The sequence below is a fragment of the Anas acuta genome, chromosome 6 (assembly GCF_963932015.1).
Source record: "Anas acuta chromosome 6, bAnaAcu1.1, whole genome shotgun sequence".
Lineage (NCBI taxonomy): Eukaryota > Metazoa > Chordata > Aves > Anseriformes > Anatidae > Anas > Anas acuta.
This window is the reverse complement of record NC_088984.1, coordinates 13,413,182-13,429,416: the sequence shown is the minus strand read 5'-3', so window position 1 is coordinate 13,429,416 and position 16,235 is coordinate 13,413,182. Positions and strand designations below refer to the sequence as shown.

General features: G+C 34.8%; 1 protein-coding gene across 6 annotated transcripts in view; it reads right to left on the bottom strand.

Moving 5' to 3' along the window:
- Positions 1-16,235, bottom strand: part of PTPN4 (protein tyrosine phosphatase non-receptor type 4) — a 108,221-nt gene that overhangs the window by 10,006 nt on the left and 81,980 nt on the right. For all 6 annotated transcript variants that reach the window (XR_011098094.1, XM_068687443.1, XM_068687442.1 and 3 more), the window contains 7 exons: positions 14,495-14,629; positions 13,084-13,242; positions 7,788-7,947; positions 4,722-4,805; positions 4,583-4,639; positions 3,106-3,262; positions 1,468-1,634 (listed from right to left, as the gene is read on the bottom strand). Coding sequence is in view for 5 of the 6 variants with exons in the window: in XM_068687443.1 (XP_068543544.1) it covers positions 1,468-1,634; positions 3,106-3,262; positions 4,583-4,639; positions 4,722-4,805; positions 7,788-7,947; positions 13,084-13,242; positions 14,495-14,629 (919 nt within the window). In the remaining variant the exon portion in view is untranslated. The remainder of the gene's footprint in view (positions 1-1,467; positions 1,635-3,105; positions 3,263-4,582; positions 4,640-4,721; positions 4,806-7,787; positions 7,948-13,083; positions 13,243-14,494; positions 14,630-16,235) is intronic.

Genomic DNA, 16,235 nt, shown 5'->3' with positions numbered 1-16,235 from the left:
GAATTGGCAGATACTGACATTCCACATGGTGGTTTGGGGCAAGCAGATGGTGTTGTGTACAGCTCTCTACCTACTATGAAGTTGTTTCAGAGCTTTTTTTTTTTTTTTTTGTCAGATATCTTCCTGCATTTCATTAGGTATACAGTGAATCCTGTGCTTTTCTTGCACAGTATCTCCTTTGAGAGGTCTCTGTCCTGTCATGCCTTAGTCATTCACTGCCGTAACTATTGTGCTGCAAAGAGTACCAGTGATATCATCCAGCTTCAATAAAAAGCACTTTAAAAACTTCAAGTCTGAATCATTTAAATACTTTGTTTTAAAGTGAACTCCTAAGTGAATTGACAGAAAAGAGGCCTTAAACCTGAGCAAGAGATGTGGCAAGCAGAGCTTTGAAATCACTTTTCAACCAGAGAACACAACCTTTCACTTGCCCTTCCAGATTAAAACATGGTGACTACACACATTCCATGCATAAGTTTGACATCCTACGGTAATGGAACAGCTAAATGAAGACCTGGGAGTTATGTGTCAGTACACCCATACATTTCTTGACCCAAACACACACACCAAAGCCATTTATGTAACACTAGGTGTTACAAAACCGTAACATTCCCTGGAAGAGCTCTCAGTGCAAACCTATGCAGTGTAACATACAAGGTACATATGCTGCAAAATGTGGGTACTATTCTATGTATAAAATAAGTACATTATACCAGAAGTCTCAAATAGCATGTTTTATAAAAATACATTGTGATACATAACCTTAGGTCTCTGGTGAGGAATTCACTTTGCCGTGTTTTACAAATTACTGCTTCTTGCTTTAAGTCACTTGACCTCATGCATTAATGAAGATGGAGTATCATCAGAGCACAGGTTAGCGCTAAAGAAAAACTATAGCTATCAGCAGCTATGGATGCCAAAAGAAATGCACTGTTCTTTTCAAATATGCCAAAAAATTAACTATTTATAAAGTAATTTGTTACACATTTTAACAGGGCTGTATTTTCCATTGGTAATTTTATATTCCCTCATTGAAATTGTCCATAAAATGTCAACAGTTTAGCTGTCATTCAGCTCCTACATTAACTTTGATTAGTAATAAAGGTCTGAGTACAGAACACAAATCTTTGGTATGGATTTTTGTCATCACCACTATAAAAGTTTATTAAAATAGGCCCCTGATAACCATAAAAAGTTGCAAGCAATCAATAAGGCTATTTAAAACAGAAACAACATTTAGAAGTAGTATTTGGATTGGTTATTCTATGCCATAACTTTGGACGTGTATTGTTTCTCTACAGGACCTTTTTTTAAAAAAAAAAAAAAAATTTCTTTTGAGCATTGAGTCAATTGTTTTACTCAAAATTGCTGATGGTACTGAAATTTAAGTGAAGTTTTCTCTGTTTAAAATTCTTACTGTCCCAAAAGACTTGAAACTTGCACACAAATACAGGTGACAGTACTCACATCAAACTGAGCCAGAACAGTTCCAGTGATAAGCCCCTCTGCTAGCTGAATCATGGATTCCCTCAGAGCATTATCATCTTGATGCACACCATCAAGTGGAGATTTCTCAGGGATATACTGGAAGTCAGGCTCACTCTCCAGCTTCTCTTCCACAACATCATAGACAGCTACAAAAAATTATGAGTATGAAGGCTCTAATCAGACATGCTATTTGGCAAGTAAAGTTAACTTTAAGTCACTTATTTAAGTCAACTAAAAAGGCACTTCTCTCCTGTAGAAAAACCCACATTTATTAAAAACATTGATTTTAATCTCCATCATCAAGGAAAAGTAGCATTTACTGATTACTAGCACCCATGACAAAGCTATTTTTGGCTTTAATAGTCATTTTAAACAAAAGCATATCACTGACTGTTCACATTTTGATCAAACCTCACATTAGACCCTACCTTGTCTGGTGTACTCCCTAATCTCAAATTCCCACATCATGCCTCTGAAGATACTACAGGCACATTTACATTTTTACTTTTATTTCATTTTGTACTGATTGGTTCTTTCAGGCTTTGGTGATTAGGGCAAGACATGCAGCCCACCAGACAAATTAGCACTAATATATGCCATTATAACACAATCAATGCTGTATGTGTGCCCTGCCTATAAACAAACTGAAAAATAATATGCATCATCTACTATACATAACAAACATGGTGTTAGAAATCCTCTCTTTAGTTGAAATTGCATGATCATGAAAGAGGAAACTGGCAGCTCCTCGCTTCTACAGCTCAAATGTTTTTATCCAGAACACAAAGATAATCAACACATAAGGGGATACCAATTCAGTAACTTATAAACAAGCAGTTTTATATGAAAAAGAAAGTAAACATAAAAACTGCAAGAAAGCTTGCACACAGAACGTGAACACAAGCAGGAAGCATGAATACAGGAAATATTGTTTATGAGGTGTTTGACATTCTCCTGAAGTAATTTCAATTATTCTGATTGAACATGATTTTTCATTTTCTTTTCCTGTGCAACTGTATTATAACTGGGATGTAGAGCAGAATTAACTCCAGTGACCATCTGCTGGCAATACTTCAACAGTTTACGTCATGAGTATATAGAAAACACTTATTTCAACTGCATTTTTAGCACTTTCTGCATCAAGTAGAAATGTTACCAGTCATTCTGAATTTTTTTTAAAACATATAGGAGGATTTTGCATATATGGAACCCCAAAGGCTTCTAAACACTGGGTTCTTGTTTTGTGTTTTTCTTTTTCTTCAAGAGAATTACAGTAACCTCAGAAACTGCATTCAATATCCAGATAGTTTTCTGGACTTTTTTTCCTTAATCAGTGAGAGTGAGAACAAAATTCACTTCATCTCTCTGTTAGAAATACATGATCTCTGGCTTCGCTATTCATTCCTAATACCTAGTTCTGAACAGTTCCTGAGAGTATGGGATCAGTTAAGATTTATACAATAGGCTGTATTGGTGCAAGTCCTTTTCAAGGAAGGGAGTTACTTCTTAAAAGATAAGCATTCCATCAGAATACAAAAAAATAAGATTAGAAAATAAATCCAAGGTGTTTTTTGATTTATTTATATATATTTTTTTCATTATGTACATATCACTCACCATTGGGTCGAACTAGGAGCACAAGTTCCCCTGAGTGTCTCTCACAGCTAGCTTTAATAAACATAACAACTTGATCGTGGGTATGTTCTGCTATATCCCTGCCGTTGATCAGTACAACCTGGTCTCCTTCATTCAGACGAGGGACACAAAGATCAGCCTGCAACACACAAAAATAAAATCTGTAAAATGAGCCATTTCCAACTTGTCACCTTAAAATAGCAACTGAAAGTAACTACACTCTGGGACTTGAATCCTAACAGCCAAGTTGCTATGGTTGCTGCATTGTATTCAAATGATAAATCTGACTGTTGCTCAATATATGAGACAGTGCCATTCATATGTACAAATCAATTTGTCACTGGGAGGTGACTGTCATTGTCATGTCTTTCAGCAGCTGTTACTCCACTCCTCTGGTTGAAGTAGAAAGCTTGGCTGAGCTTCTCTTTTTCAATCACATTTTACACAGGCAAGAAGAATGTTATCTTTGAAGGGAAGGGAGTAATTGCCTAAATCAATTTCAGAGGCTTAAATACTTCAGGTATGAAACATTACAATTGTAACGACAAGAGTAAGACAATAACCAAAGACAATGCACAAGTCTAAGTAATCCCAAAAAGAAGAATAAAAATTATTATTATACCACAGTTCAACCATGGTTGCAAAAAAGGAAAGAGCACATTCCATCACCAATTATCTTTTCCTTGGAGACCGGCTATTTAAAGCTTTTACCCAAAATTATTTATATTATTAAATATTTTAGAGATAATAATTCACATGGGTAAGAACATTGTTCTTAGCACAGATTTCAACAGGAAAAAAAATGGGGAAAAAATGTTGTATTTCTTAAATAACTGTTAGCAAAGAAATGGTTCACTCTACTGTAAAAGGTGTAAACAGAGCTGACTTCAGTCAGCTGAATACCAGGTCAGTATTTCTGGCAATCAACTGACAAAATATTGTGCCTGGTTTGAAGACACTATTGATAGTCACTACACACCATTAACAACAGACAATCAGACCTAATGAATGATTCATTATGTCTGATTTTAACCTAAGTCTTGGCTTTATTCAGCTACATCTGTCACTAAAGTAAGAGGTGTTTGCCGTTTTAGCTGTTTTTAAGAGAATAGAAGACTCCATATAAATTAGATTGAATTGTATGAATTCCTATATTAAAAAATAATCAAGTAAATGCATTTTTAAGATGATAGCTCAAGAAACAGTGCATACTGAACATCCACAGATCTGTAATTTTCAGGAACTAAATCTTGTTTCATTAGAAGAATATTTTTGAGGATTGAACTTTTCTTCCCCCGTGTTATATAGCCCCACAAAATCCTTTCTGCAAATCACTTGCTTTCTTAGGATAATGTCAGCACAGGCTTGTTTCATAGGCAGCTAAGAAATAGTTACTAGTTTTGAGCACATACTTAAAGCTACACAGATATTTCAAACAGTTTGATTTTTTATAACTTACAGGTGTTCCTGGAGCTACCCTGGACACTATTACGGGCATCTTCTGATCATATCCACCCTTTAAAAATAAATTACAGAAGTCATAAACCACAAACATCAGAAAAACAACTTAATAGACACAAAAGGAATAGTTACTGTACCTTGACATTGAAGCCAAACCTTCCGTTTTCATCTGGTTTCATTCTGATCATAACAAGATTGTCATGGGGGATACCACCATTGGGCTAGTAAAAAGAAAAAATATATATTACTTGTTACTATAGCCTTTGCGGATATTGTATGCAATAATTTTGCATTTTCCTCATTAAGATATTGATACTGGACTCTCACGAAAACATCAATAAGGCAAATGTCTTATCTTATGAGTTTTACATAGAAGGAAAAACAATAATACACTTAAAGTCTTGGATGTAATTATTAAAAGTGTGTTCTGTCAAAGGAAGCTCAGAGTAAGAAACGTCACTAATGGCTTCAAGCAGTCTTAAGAGAAACAAATTACCGAACTGAAACTTTTAAAATTATTTTAGTTTAGACTGCAGCGAAGAGCCCCCAGTAAGAATGTAACATGATAATAAATGAGGTAAATTAATACACACTTTTTCTCCCCTATTAACTGCAGTATGGTAGCAGTAAGCTGAGAGAAGTTTGGCAACCAAACCTTGGTTCCATATTCCATCCTATTTTGTGCTTAATGTAGTATGAGTTCTGTCAAGCTCTGACAATTCAAACATTTTATTTATTTATTATTATTCTGATCAGAACAACATTGTCACAGGAACCACCAACAAACTGGGGAATACTAGATACTTTTGTAATCTGGCAAAATCAACTTATTGCCACTGAAATGAATTTTAGTTTATTCTACATTAATGTCACAGGCTGAATATCACCTAGTACATACATGGTGACGATGTGAAGTACTATTAAAGAGATTTATTTCAATGATGTTTTTATTGTTACCAAATACAGTCCAAAGCATAAGAGTCACATTCAGAAAAGAAGAAAAAAATCCATGTATTAAAGGAAATCAAATGTTCCTATTATGTATGAAAGTTCAAAACCTGCAGGTTCAATTAGGTAAAAAGGTTGCTAAACTTGGCTCATAAGAGCCAACTGGAAAAAAAAAAAAAAAAAAAAAAAACTAAAAAGATAACTCAGCATCACGTGTTTTAAGCTCCTGATTAAAGCCAAACCACCCCCACCCCACCCCAACCGCATTCATAGTAGTGAAAAGATGAAAACTTTGGGGAAGGTGAGAAGAGTAAACATAAGAGTGAGCATAAGATATATTGATGAGAAGGAAGGGAGCATATAATTTTTTGCCAACATTCACTGGCACAGGAGACCAGGCGAATGTTCCTGGGCAGGATGAACAATAAGCACGGGCTCACATGCAGAGTTTGGCAAGTTCTGTGCAATTCCTTTCCCCAGATAAAAAAAGAGGGGTAATTATTTCCTACTCTAACAAGCAATTTTGAATTGCCTGTTTATAATGAAAAACCCGAAGAGAGCACTGTAGATCATTATTAACTTGTCCTGACTGCAGAAATTCCTGGCCACACCTGTTTTCAAATACTTCTGGACATTCTGACTGGATGCTTAAGGAAGGCTGCCATAAAAAGCTGTCATTTCCATACCTGTCCTACTACCATTCTAAATGAACTCTCCATACGTAAACAGACAAAGGAAATTTGACAGCTTAATGAAGGCAAAATGATCGGAGTTTTTCCTGGAAATATTTGAGATGGAGCAACAGAAGAGACTTTAACAATACAGAAACCTGAAGTGCATTGTGATCAGAGAAGCAATCTTGAAAAATTACTTTCAAAATCCTAAATTTCTAATTTCACAAAATGTAGGAGTCATCCTGTGTTTCTTTTCTAGTACCCCAAATAAAAAGCAATCAGCAGACCAAATTACATCTTCAATTACAACAGTGTGCTGCTGTAAGTAGGGCTGAGTAAATGTAATTCATTGGACCAGAGCAAACAATCACACTGACAATGCACACAGGAAAAAGAATCTTATTCTGCAAAAAACAACACAGCTGCGTGAGAACTAAAAGGAGTTTTTAAAAAAACAACTGAAAGTTATTTTTGTCAATTCGGTACAGATAACTGAATGCAGAAAGACTTGATGAGTTGTGTTATTTTTCAGAACAGAACTTCACTATGCCTTGAGTAAGCACCAGCAGAAGACCAAGTTGTTAAAAATACTGTTTCATGATTTAATTAAGGCAAACTTTTTATGACATTCCCAAAATGCTCGTAAATTTAAAAAGTTTCAATTTTGTGTTTTATTAAAACCCCAGCTATGAAATTAAATATGGGTTTTATGGGAATCTTAACTTTATAACAAGGCCTGAGAGAACACCCTAGGCTTAGGGTTCAGAATGAAAATAAAAATAAACCATAGGCATTTCTAAAATATCAATTTTGGGAGCTGACTCATAATTTTGAATGTCTGAGGTTGGTGAAACTGTTTATACAGTATCTGTTACATCTGGATGTTAAGGAGTTTTCCCATTCTGAAAAACATTTATTGTCCCACATCAGTATAAAACCAAAAACCATTTGAAAACTTTTCTAAGAACAAAAATCACAAAAATGGTCAGTGATTTCTCACCTCAGACAGAAAATAATCAACTGATTGTATTACTCATCTAGCACATGCTCAAGAAAGAAAAAACTGGCTTGGATGTTTACGTTCCTTGTCACAAGTCTCTGGGTAGTGGCTCTTTCTTGGAAATTCTAATCAGAAATGTTACCACAGATTCAAAAATCCAGTCCTGACAAAACTACTCCAGATGCTAGTAGGAATTTTTAGGTTCAGCTTTTTGACAAAAGCTAGGTTAAACACAATTTTTCATACCAGCAGTAGTTACCTACAATGTCTTCTTTAAAACCGACAGTGACTTCTGAAGAGGTTAAAAGTTTCTGCAAGTGATGAAAAGCTGAGTATTATAAAAAAGATCTAACATGTTTTGCGTAGTTATCCCAGTGTAGTCATTTGGTGACAGCAGACAAAGGACTACTCCAGCAGGTAGAAAAAGTAGTAGTAGTGAGGAAAGAGAGAGTATGTATAATGGAAATGCTGCAATGTAACATACAAGCGTGGCAATTCCCTGAAATGTATCAGAATTTAGCTAAACAAAAGTAGATCTTTCGGAAAAAAGCAAAATAATTAAACTAGACCTAAAAACTTACTGTGGACTTTTCAGGTGATGCAGGAACATCAAATGTTTCATTAATATGGTTATCCAGTTCCTGCTGTGAGTGTGAATGATGAATTTGGTTCCAACTGTTCTTTTTAAATTGTTTGGGTGGTAATGCAGGAGGCTGCCCATCTATAGGAGTTTCTTGAGATCTAAGTACCAAAATAAAAGTGAAATCATTAGATACTGACAATACTTTAACAATTTCAGGTAAACTAAATAAACTGCTTGAAGAAACTCAGGGTTTAAAACCTGAACATATGCATATATTTTGAGAATCTTAAAGATTTACTGTGGTGGAATACATTGGAAATATATGCTTAGCCATGTTACTGCCTTATTCTTGAAAAGCAATAGTACATAGAACAAGTGAGTTCAAGTTTTATACTTTTTCCTTTTTTCCCCCCCCCCAAAGGTTATAGCACTCTTAACCCATTTTGTGTTTAAAAACTATAAAATTCACTGTATTTACAGTTTACTTTTGCTAAAAATAAATATCTAAAGTACATGTCACTTAAAATGTTTCCTGCAATAAGAAAACCAATTAGATCACAAGTCAATGCCTGAAATTAATCTTAAAAAAAAATAAAAATCTTAAAAACAGACAAAAGCATTCTAATGAAGTGCTCCCACGCTATTTTTTGCCTTTTGATCTAGAAATAGGAGTGCAAACTCAAGTCAATTCAGCTGTCCACCCACATTTATTTGAAAAGCTCAATGGAGGTGACAGAGTTAAAATTTTCAACTTAAAAGTATATATATACACACACACAAAGGCATATTTCAAAAGAACTTTGGTTTTATTCCCCTTTGAAATTTTTTGAAACATTTGTAAAAATGGCATTCAGAGCATGCATTTTTGAGTTGAGTTTTAACATCATTACAGAAGATAGAATAGCAGGAACTTCTATTTCTGTTTTAGATCTTCAAGCACTGTACTGTAGATTAATAAAAATGCTCTCTGTGTTTATGTGCAATATAGATCATTTCCTTTATTAGTCCTTTTGGAATAAAAGCTTAACCATATAGCTTGTATTATATAGATGATTCATCTTTCATTATATGGCTTTATACTTAAGAATTAAGGAGAACATTTTTAGAGGCTCGAAAGGGCAGTTAGCATTAGTTCCTATTAGCTTAGTTTGAATGTCAGTTTCTAAATACCAGCAAGGATACATGCCTTCCTCCTCACAAACCACATTAAAAGGTATTATTAAGTAATTTAACTACTTATGGCAACAGCCCACTGATACTAGCAGCAAATCCCAAACCCATGAAGAATGAAGTTACAGGTTACAGCTAAACCTGAAGAGCACACCACCACCAAAACCGGGTACTGCCATTCTTTCACTCACACCCGTGCCCCTGTCCTTGAATGACACCAGTGCTCCTCCCTTGGCCAGCCCAGCTTACCAAACCAGCCAAATACAGCGACTTTTGGACAAGCCTGGGTAGCTCTCTGCTGGTTCAACAGGACGAATCATCTCATCCCTAGGTCGAGCACTGTGAGGGGAGGGAAGTACACTCCCAGAAGCCAGAAATAGGACAATGTCCCTTTCGTTATCAGCAAGCTGTAGCACTGACTCATACTATAACATCCCTCTAAAAAACACAGGTACTCACGTGGCTAGCTGCTGTAAACTGTTAGCTGGGTAAGACTCTCGTTATGAGACAGAACAGCATTTCAGGTTGCTGCAAGTCTGAAAACCTAAAGGCAGCTGTACATCAAATTCTATCCCGCAGAATTTGGTTCTGTGTAACTAAAGGGGAACAGGGTCCAGGTGCACATTTTCAAAAAAAAAAAAAAAGAAAAAATAAGATCTGTATTGCCGGTGATCTGATGATTTAAAACCAGGGATGAACATCTTTCAAAAACTGCGATAATGGAGTGGAAAATGGAACATTTCTCTAAAAAAAGTGCACATTTTCCACTTCAGTTTTTAAAAATCTAGCCATTTTTCTAGAACACAAATATTGATTATTATTTTTTTTTGGTCAATTTAGGGAAACAGCACATTTGAAAAGATCTTAACAGTATTTTGAGAGATACTTTTGCTTAATGTCAACTTTTAGAAAATAATAGAAATAATATCTTGTGACACTTTTCAGTGCAACTAAAAGTAAAAAGCCTTTTTATTATTATTGATAAGTACCTTTTCAGAATAAAGTTTTGTGGAGAGGGAAAAATATGATGGTTGCCAACATTTGCCGAATGAATTTTCAAGGCAACTCTAAATTATTTAGACATTGACTTACGAAGGTCACACAGAGCTTTTTATGTACCTGTGTATTTATACATTCAGCTCTGGCCAGCACAGGTTATTCATCCTTTCAAGTGAAGGGCAACACGGTTATATATTTTCCTGCAAACAATTACTCCTGAGAATTTTAAACTGAATAAAAAAGGAATGGGAAACCTTCATAAAGACACAAAAGGATTCCGACAGAAGTAAATGTTGGAACTTAGGTTTGACTAGATGTTAGTCCATACATGTCTACAAACACAAATTTCTACAGAACATACAAACGTATAGAAAAAATTGGAAAAGTTACTTAAATGAGCATTTTAGTCGCAGCAAGGCAAGCACTGTAATACATTAGCATAACGAATTGTGAGAACTAACAATCAAGCCTTGGGCAAAAACTTCATTGCTTTATATTTGCCCAGTCAGCTTTGAATTTCCTTATGAATGCTTAGACAATGGCAGTGAAAGCAGCCTGTTTTGCAGGCAAAGCAGCTCTCTGTTTCTGCTTTCAGCAATTTACATCATAATAAAATAACACACAAAACCTCACACTGACTACCTTTGTGTATTTTTGTTACAGATATCCGGTCTGACCTTTCATAATATATTAAGCAAACATTTCATACACATACCCATAAGTTCATTAAACTAAATATATATCATGTGCTTTTGGAATTTAAGGTTATAATTACCTCCATAAACTACAAGCTGTTCTGAATAGCACATGCGGATGAAGACAAAAAAAGCAGATTGAAAGACTGTGCTACCTAACCCATAATGCCCTTCTAAACTGCGCTGAAAATCTAATTTCTTTTGCTATATTGACTCCAAACTTCAAGAGAGCACTATACAGACCATCAGGTTACTCTTACTGTCTTGCACACACAAATTTGATCCGTAACTAGGAATTTCCAATAAATTAGCAGATGGACTACTCTAATCTCCCAACTTGGAATAATCTAAATATTTAACATATAGCTTTGTTTTTTTGTTGTTGTTTTTGTTTGTTTGTTTGTTTGTTTTAAGTGTAAAACAGTACCATTTTTAATTATATGGTCAATATAAACTTTGTGACTCTACTACTTTCATTCATAAATACCAAAGCTTGAATCAATAACATCACCTGAGATTTTCAGAAGACTCTGAAACCCTCACGGTTCACATTTTTGACAGTAATATCCTCACTCTTAAAAGTACCTTATACTAAGTGTCTATAGAGGGAGATTAAATTCCACTTCTGAACTTCCAACAAAGGAAAAAAAAAATTAGTGATGGAAGAGCAATATTTTTCCTATTAGGGCATGAAAAGTGCAAAATCATGAAAAACACCCATAGTTGCATAAGTAACTTGCACAACCACTTCCTCTCTACTTTTAAGGTTCATTTCTATGGTAACTTACACAAATCAGATATTAAATAAACAAATCCAAAGAACCTTCAGGAACATATTTTACAACTTAAATTTAGACTAGAGGCATATGAATAAAAGAGCTTTTTAGAATTTTGCTTACTCCACTGTATCACTCTACCATTCAAGATGAGTTTCTCATAACTGACTTCATTTGTCTTGGAACTGAAGGAACCTGCGTGCCCTCAGTACAGTAAAACTTAAGTATGAAAAACAGATTCCCAAGTGTTCCAGTTTTGAGATTCCCTTGCCACACAAATAGATTAAAAAGACCATCAAAAAAGGGAACTTTCTATTATTAGGCTAAAGCACTGCTTTTTCATTTCTGAAATCTAAACAATTGACTGTAAAATTATAGCTAATAAAGTAACTTGTGTTATTATACAAAAACCTTAACAGTTTTCTATTGTATTTCCCTCCCCAAAGTTATGCAAAGTTAGTGAAATAGAAGGTACAGTCCAAGCGATGTTTTAAAACCTTAAATACATTCCCAGTGTATTTTTTTCCTGAGACATACCAGCTGTTTATAAAAATGTAATTATGCACATGTTGTTTTATAGTTCTCAAATGGTTTTGAAACCATTTGCATAATTTCCTTGCTTATAGAGATTACACAAAACTATGAGGATAAATTTAGAATTATATGTGTATCTACATATAAATGATATTAACACTGCTGCTGTATCTTTTTATATTGTGCACCATTTTTCCCCCAATTTATCCGTAGTCTGGCCACCAGTTTATTCCAAGCATTTCAGATCTTTTAATAACTCAGGTTTTTTGTTTGTTTGAAAATAAATACTTTTCCCGTAGAATTCCTTCAATTCACGTATAGATTCTTTACAAAGAAAACCTTTAGTTTGCAACCTGCTATAATAATTTTGATTACAAATGAATATATAATCTTTTAGATGACAACTATGTCAAGCAAGAAAATCCTTGCATGAAAAAGGAAGATGTTTATAATTCATATCTACAAAGGCTATGTCATCCTTTTGAACTTAATATACAATACTACATTTTCATCACCATTGCATAGTACTCTTACAGCATCAATAATATTCAGATTGCTAGGAAAAACAAAACAGTGCAGTCTTAAACAAAATAAAAATATACTCTACAACAATGTACAAAGTATACTAAGAACCTCGGAATGCTGGGGTACCAACAAGGTATTTTGGCTGAGTAATTTGTATGTCTCACAATTCTGTGTTTTGACAAAAAGCAAAATTTCCAAAGTCATGGGAATTTAAAACTTAAAACAAACTTTACTTTTATAACTTTAAAGCAAAACAATACACTCCAGTTCTACTGAAACCAACTTTTACATTCACATCCAGACACTGATGGTCACACTACAACAAACCCACATTTACATTGGGCAAGGGGAAAGGCATGGCAATCCTGTACTAGGAACACCTCAGATATACATGTAGGTCTTCACTCCTGTATAATTTAATTTTTTACTAAGTCTTACACTAATAGCCCCTGAGCAATGGCTACCTTTTTATTAGATTTTCTGGCTCTCCCTAACCCAAACATTTAAAACTATATTCTCTGTGGCATAGATTTCTGACTTGTTATCCTCAGTAGCCCTGTATGCTCCCACACAGTAACAAATCAACAAAACTTACGGTGATGATTCCAGTATTATGCTGTTAGCCTGGGTGGAAGATGGAGATCGGTGGTTCACAAATACTTCACTTGGCGAAGTGTGAACCACATGGTCCACTAAATGTCCAACTGATGAGGGTCGTAACCGGGCTCCTTCTTGAGTGAAGGCAGAGTTTCGACTAAAAGGGAAAGCATAGCAATGCAATGTGAAAAGAATTTCATTATTAACCTACATGTCTTACACCACTACGAAAGAATGCTAGAAAAACACTTTTTCCTCTCAGTGAAAGCATATGTTCACATACATAGTTCTATGAAATAATTTCAGGTTTCAAAAAAATCACTGAAACAATTGTCAGATAGACGTGCTATATTTCATAACTTTCTTTATGAAAATATTTTTTGCACACTTCCAAAAACACTAAACGGCTATTTTTTGTATTTTTAGAGAAGCCTGGAAGATAATGCTTTCAAGGAAAAGGCTACTAAACTGACAGTCCACTCAATGAGAAGTAAAATGAATCCCTGAGAATAAAAATCCTGTTTGTTCATGGAAGAACCTTAATATCCATTAAGACGAACATTTTATCCCCAACACCTTCTCCTAGAAGAATCATAAGCATTATACTGAGAGTCATTTCCTTTCTGTGACCCAACATTTTCCCATCTGAAAACTAGAATTGTGACATATGCATGTATTCTTAAAATGCCTTGAACCATGAATGATTAAGTTATGTTATACTATAAGCATCTTTATTATATAATTTTAAAAGTAATTTTAAAATTGCTGCAGATATTTGTAACAACCTTCTTTTGAATAATCTACTGCAATGCCAATGAATCTTAAAATCTTGCTTAAGTAATACAAAATTGGATAATGCAGATTCTTAAGCCAGTTTCAGCACACTGAAAGAGAAAGGTGCTTATTTTCCAAAAGAAATCAGAAATTATTTTCCCCTAACTAGTATAACTAACATAAAACACAGCTCTAACATGTGAAAAGCAAGCTTTGAAGGGAATAAATGCAGAAACACTGAGGGAAATAAATCTGCAAGGATTTTTGATCAAGTAATTTTCCTCAAAGTTTTAATAAGCAAAATTATCCAGAACTAATTATTTCTGAAATATCACACAGATATCATTATTTTTTCTTATCCAATTGAATAATTTAATTTTAACCGTGTTTGAGAGAAATCAAGCTCAAATTTAGGGTAGCATGCTACACGTTTGAGTTGAAAAGAGGTTGAGTGAAAAGTATCTATAATTCACCCCTGAACAGGTTCTCACGTGGAGTTAAATGTTCCAGAGACCTAATCAGCACATAATTTTGTCAAGGTATTTGTCTCCATAAAGCATTAGTCCTTTTATTACACAAGTAGGTCCCTGTCATTAGAGGCAGTCACTTATAGGGAGAGATTCAATGCTACTTACTGATTTGGGGTTCCAGGTGGAGACCTTGATGGCAGGCTCTGGGTTTCTAACCTATCATCAGACAGTGAGTTCCTACTCACTACTTCCCAGTCCATCCCACTCATCAATTTCCGTGCTAAGGGTTTACTGGGGGATCTAGAACAAGAAAGTAAAATAATTGACCAGAAAGTATAAGAGGTCAGAACAATATTACATAAAATTAACTACAACAAAACTCTAGATATTCTATCAAAGGAAACCAAATCATATGCAAAACTCTAGATATTCTATCAAAGGAAACCAAATCATATGGAAACAAATGTAATAATGCAAAACTGTAGTGACGTGCTGTGTTGCATCTTCTCAATATATTGTACTCCATTTTCTGTACTTTGTATGAGAACATCAGTGAAATACAGTCATGAAATACTGTTGGCTGGTACAAAGGCAGACATGGTAGAAAAGGAACCTATTAAAACTTCACCAGGCATTTCTAATGCCTCAGAGAGAATCTGACTAAAACAGAATATTCAAGAGGTACAAACTCAAAAAAAAGAAAAAAAATGCTAAGTAACAGAACTGTTCAGCCGTCTCAGGAAAATAAAGCTGTGTGAACATCTGTCCAAAAAAGCTCCCAAAGACTTTGAAGAACTGAAAGCAGGGCAATAAGGAACACGGCAACCAAACTGCTGGGCTTTGTCTGCTCATGAGGGTTTTTCCTTCAAGGTGACACACGCTTTCTTCCAGAACATGTCTTGACACCAATAAATGAGATGCAATCATCTTATTTAATCTTCGTAGTGGCTACTTTTGGGTTCCATTCAGTTTTGTGCCAAAAACATCCTTCAAGTTGAGGTCATTATCCCCATCGTTTCTTGTAAGAAAGGAATCACTTTTTATTTGTTGCCATTTCTTGATATTGAGGAAACTTTTTCTTTTCATCCTCCAGTCATACCAGGATACATACTCACCTCTTCTGCTGTTTCTTTCTCATATTTCTCGAGTACATCCTTTAAATATCTAAGGAACTACTATTTTTCCCTCTAATAATGGACAGTGTCAAATGAATCATCCAAGGCTTGTGGTTGCCTTTCTCTAAGTGGCATCACATGGGCTTGTTCAGCCATCCTGCACCTAAACATATCCAGACTTCAGCTTTCTATTGTTTTTAACTGAAGATTTTTCTGCCAACAATAAAAATTCTAACAACCCTTAAATACACGTCCTTGTATTTTGTATTAATGAGTTTTTACTTCACCTCTACTACCCTGATGATGCTACATAGATCAATTTCTCCCCTATTATTAGCCAACTCCAGTGATATTGGTGTCCCCCATGATACCTCAATTTCAGTCACAATCCTTTAGTTCCCATTTGCCTTTATATTTTATCACTACACTCTTCTTAGTTCTCCAACTTCGGAGAAAAAGGTGACAACATGTTACTGTACCAGCATAATGTTCTCCTCCATTTCCTTCCCCAGCTCCATACAACCACATCACAAAACTTCTGCCTTTGCTGTGCCCTAAACACCTGGTAACTGTTCTTTATTTTCATCTTATCATTATCACCTTACAGATTTACTGAAAGTGCAAACCCAGAAAGAAGGAACTTTGAGAAAATAAGGAACTACTGACACACAAATTACATCCTTCTGAAAATGAGAACTTCAGCTACAAATACATTTTTGCTTCTCACAGAAATTCAGTTAAATACAAGCCACCACCTTAAGTAGACCATCCTCAGTATTACCAAAAAAAAA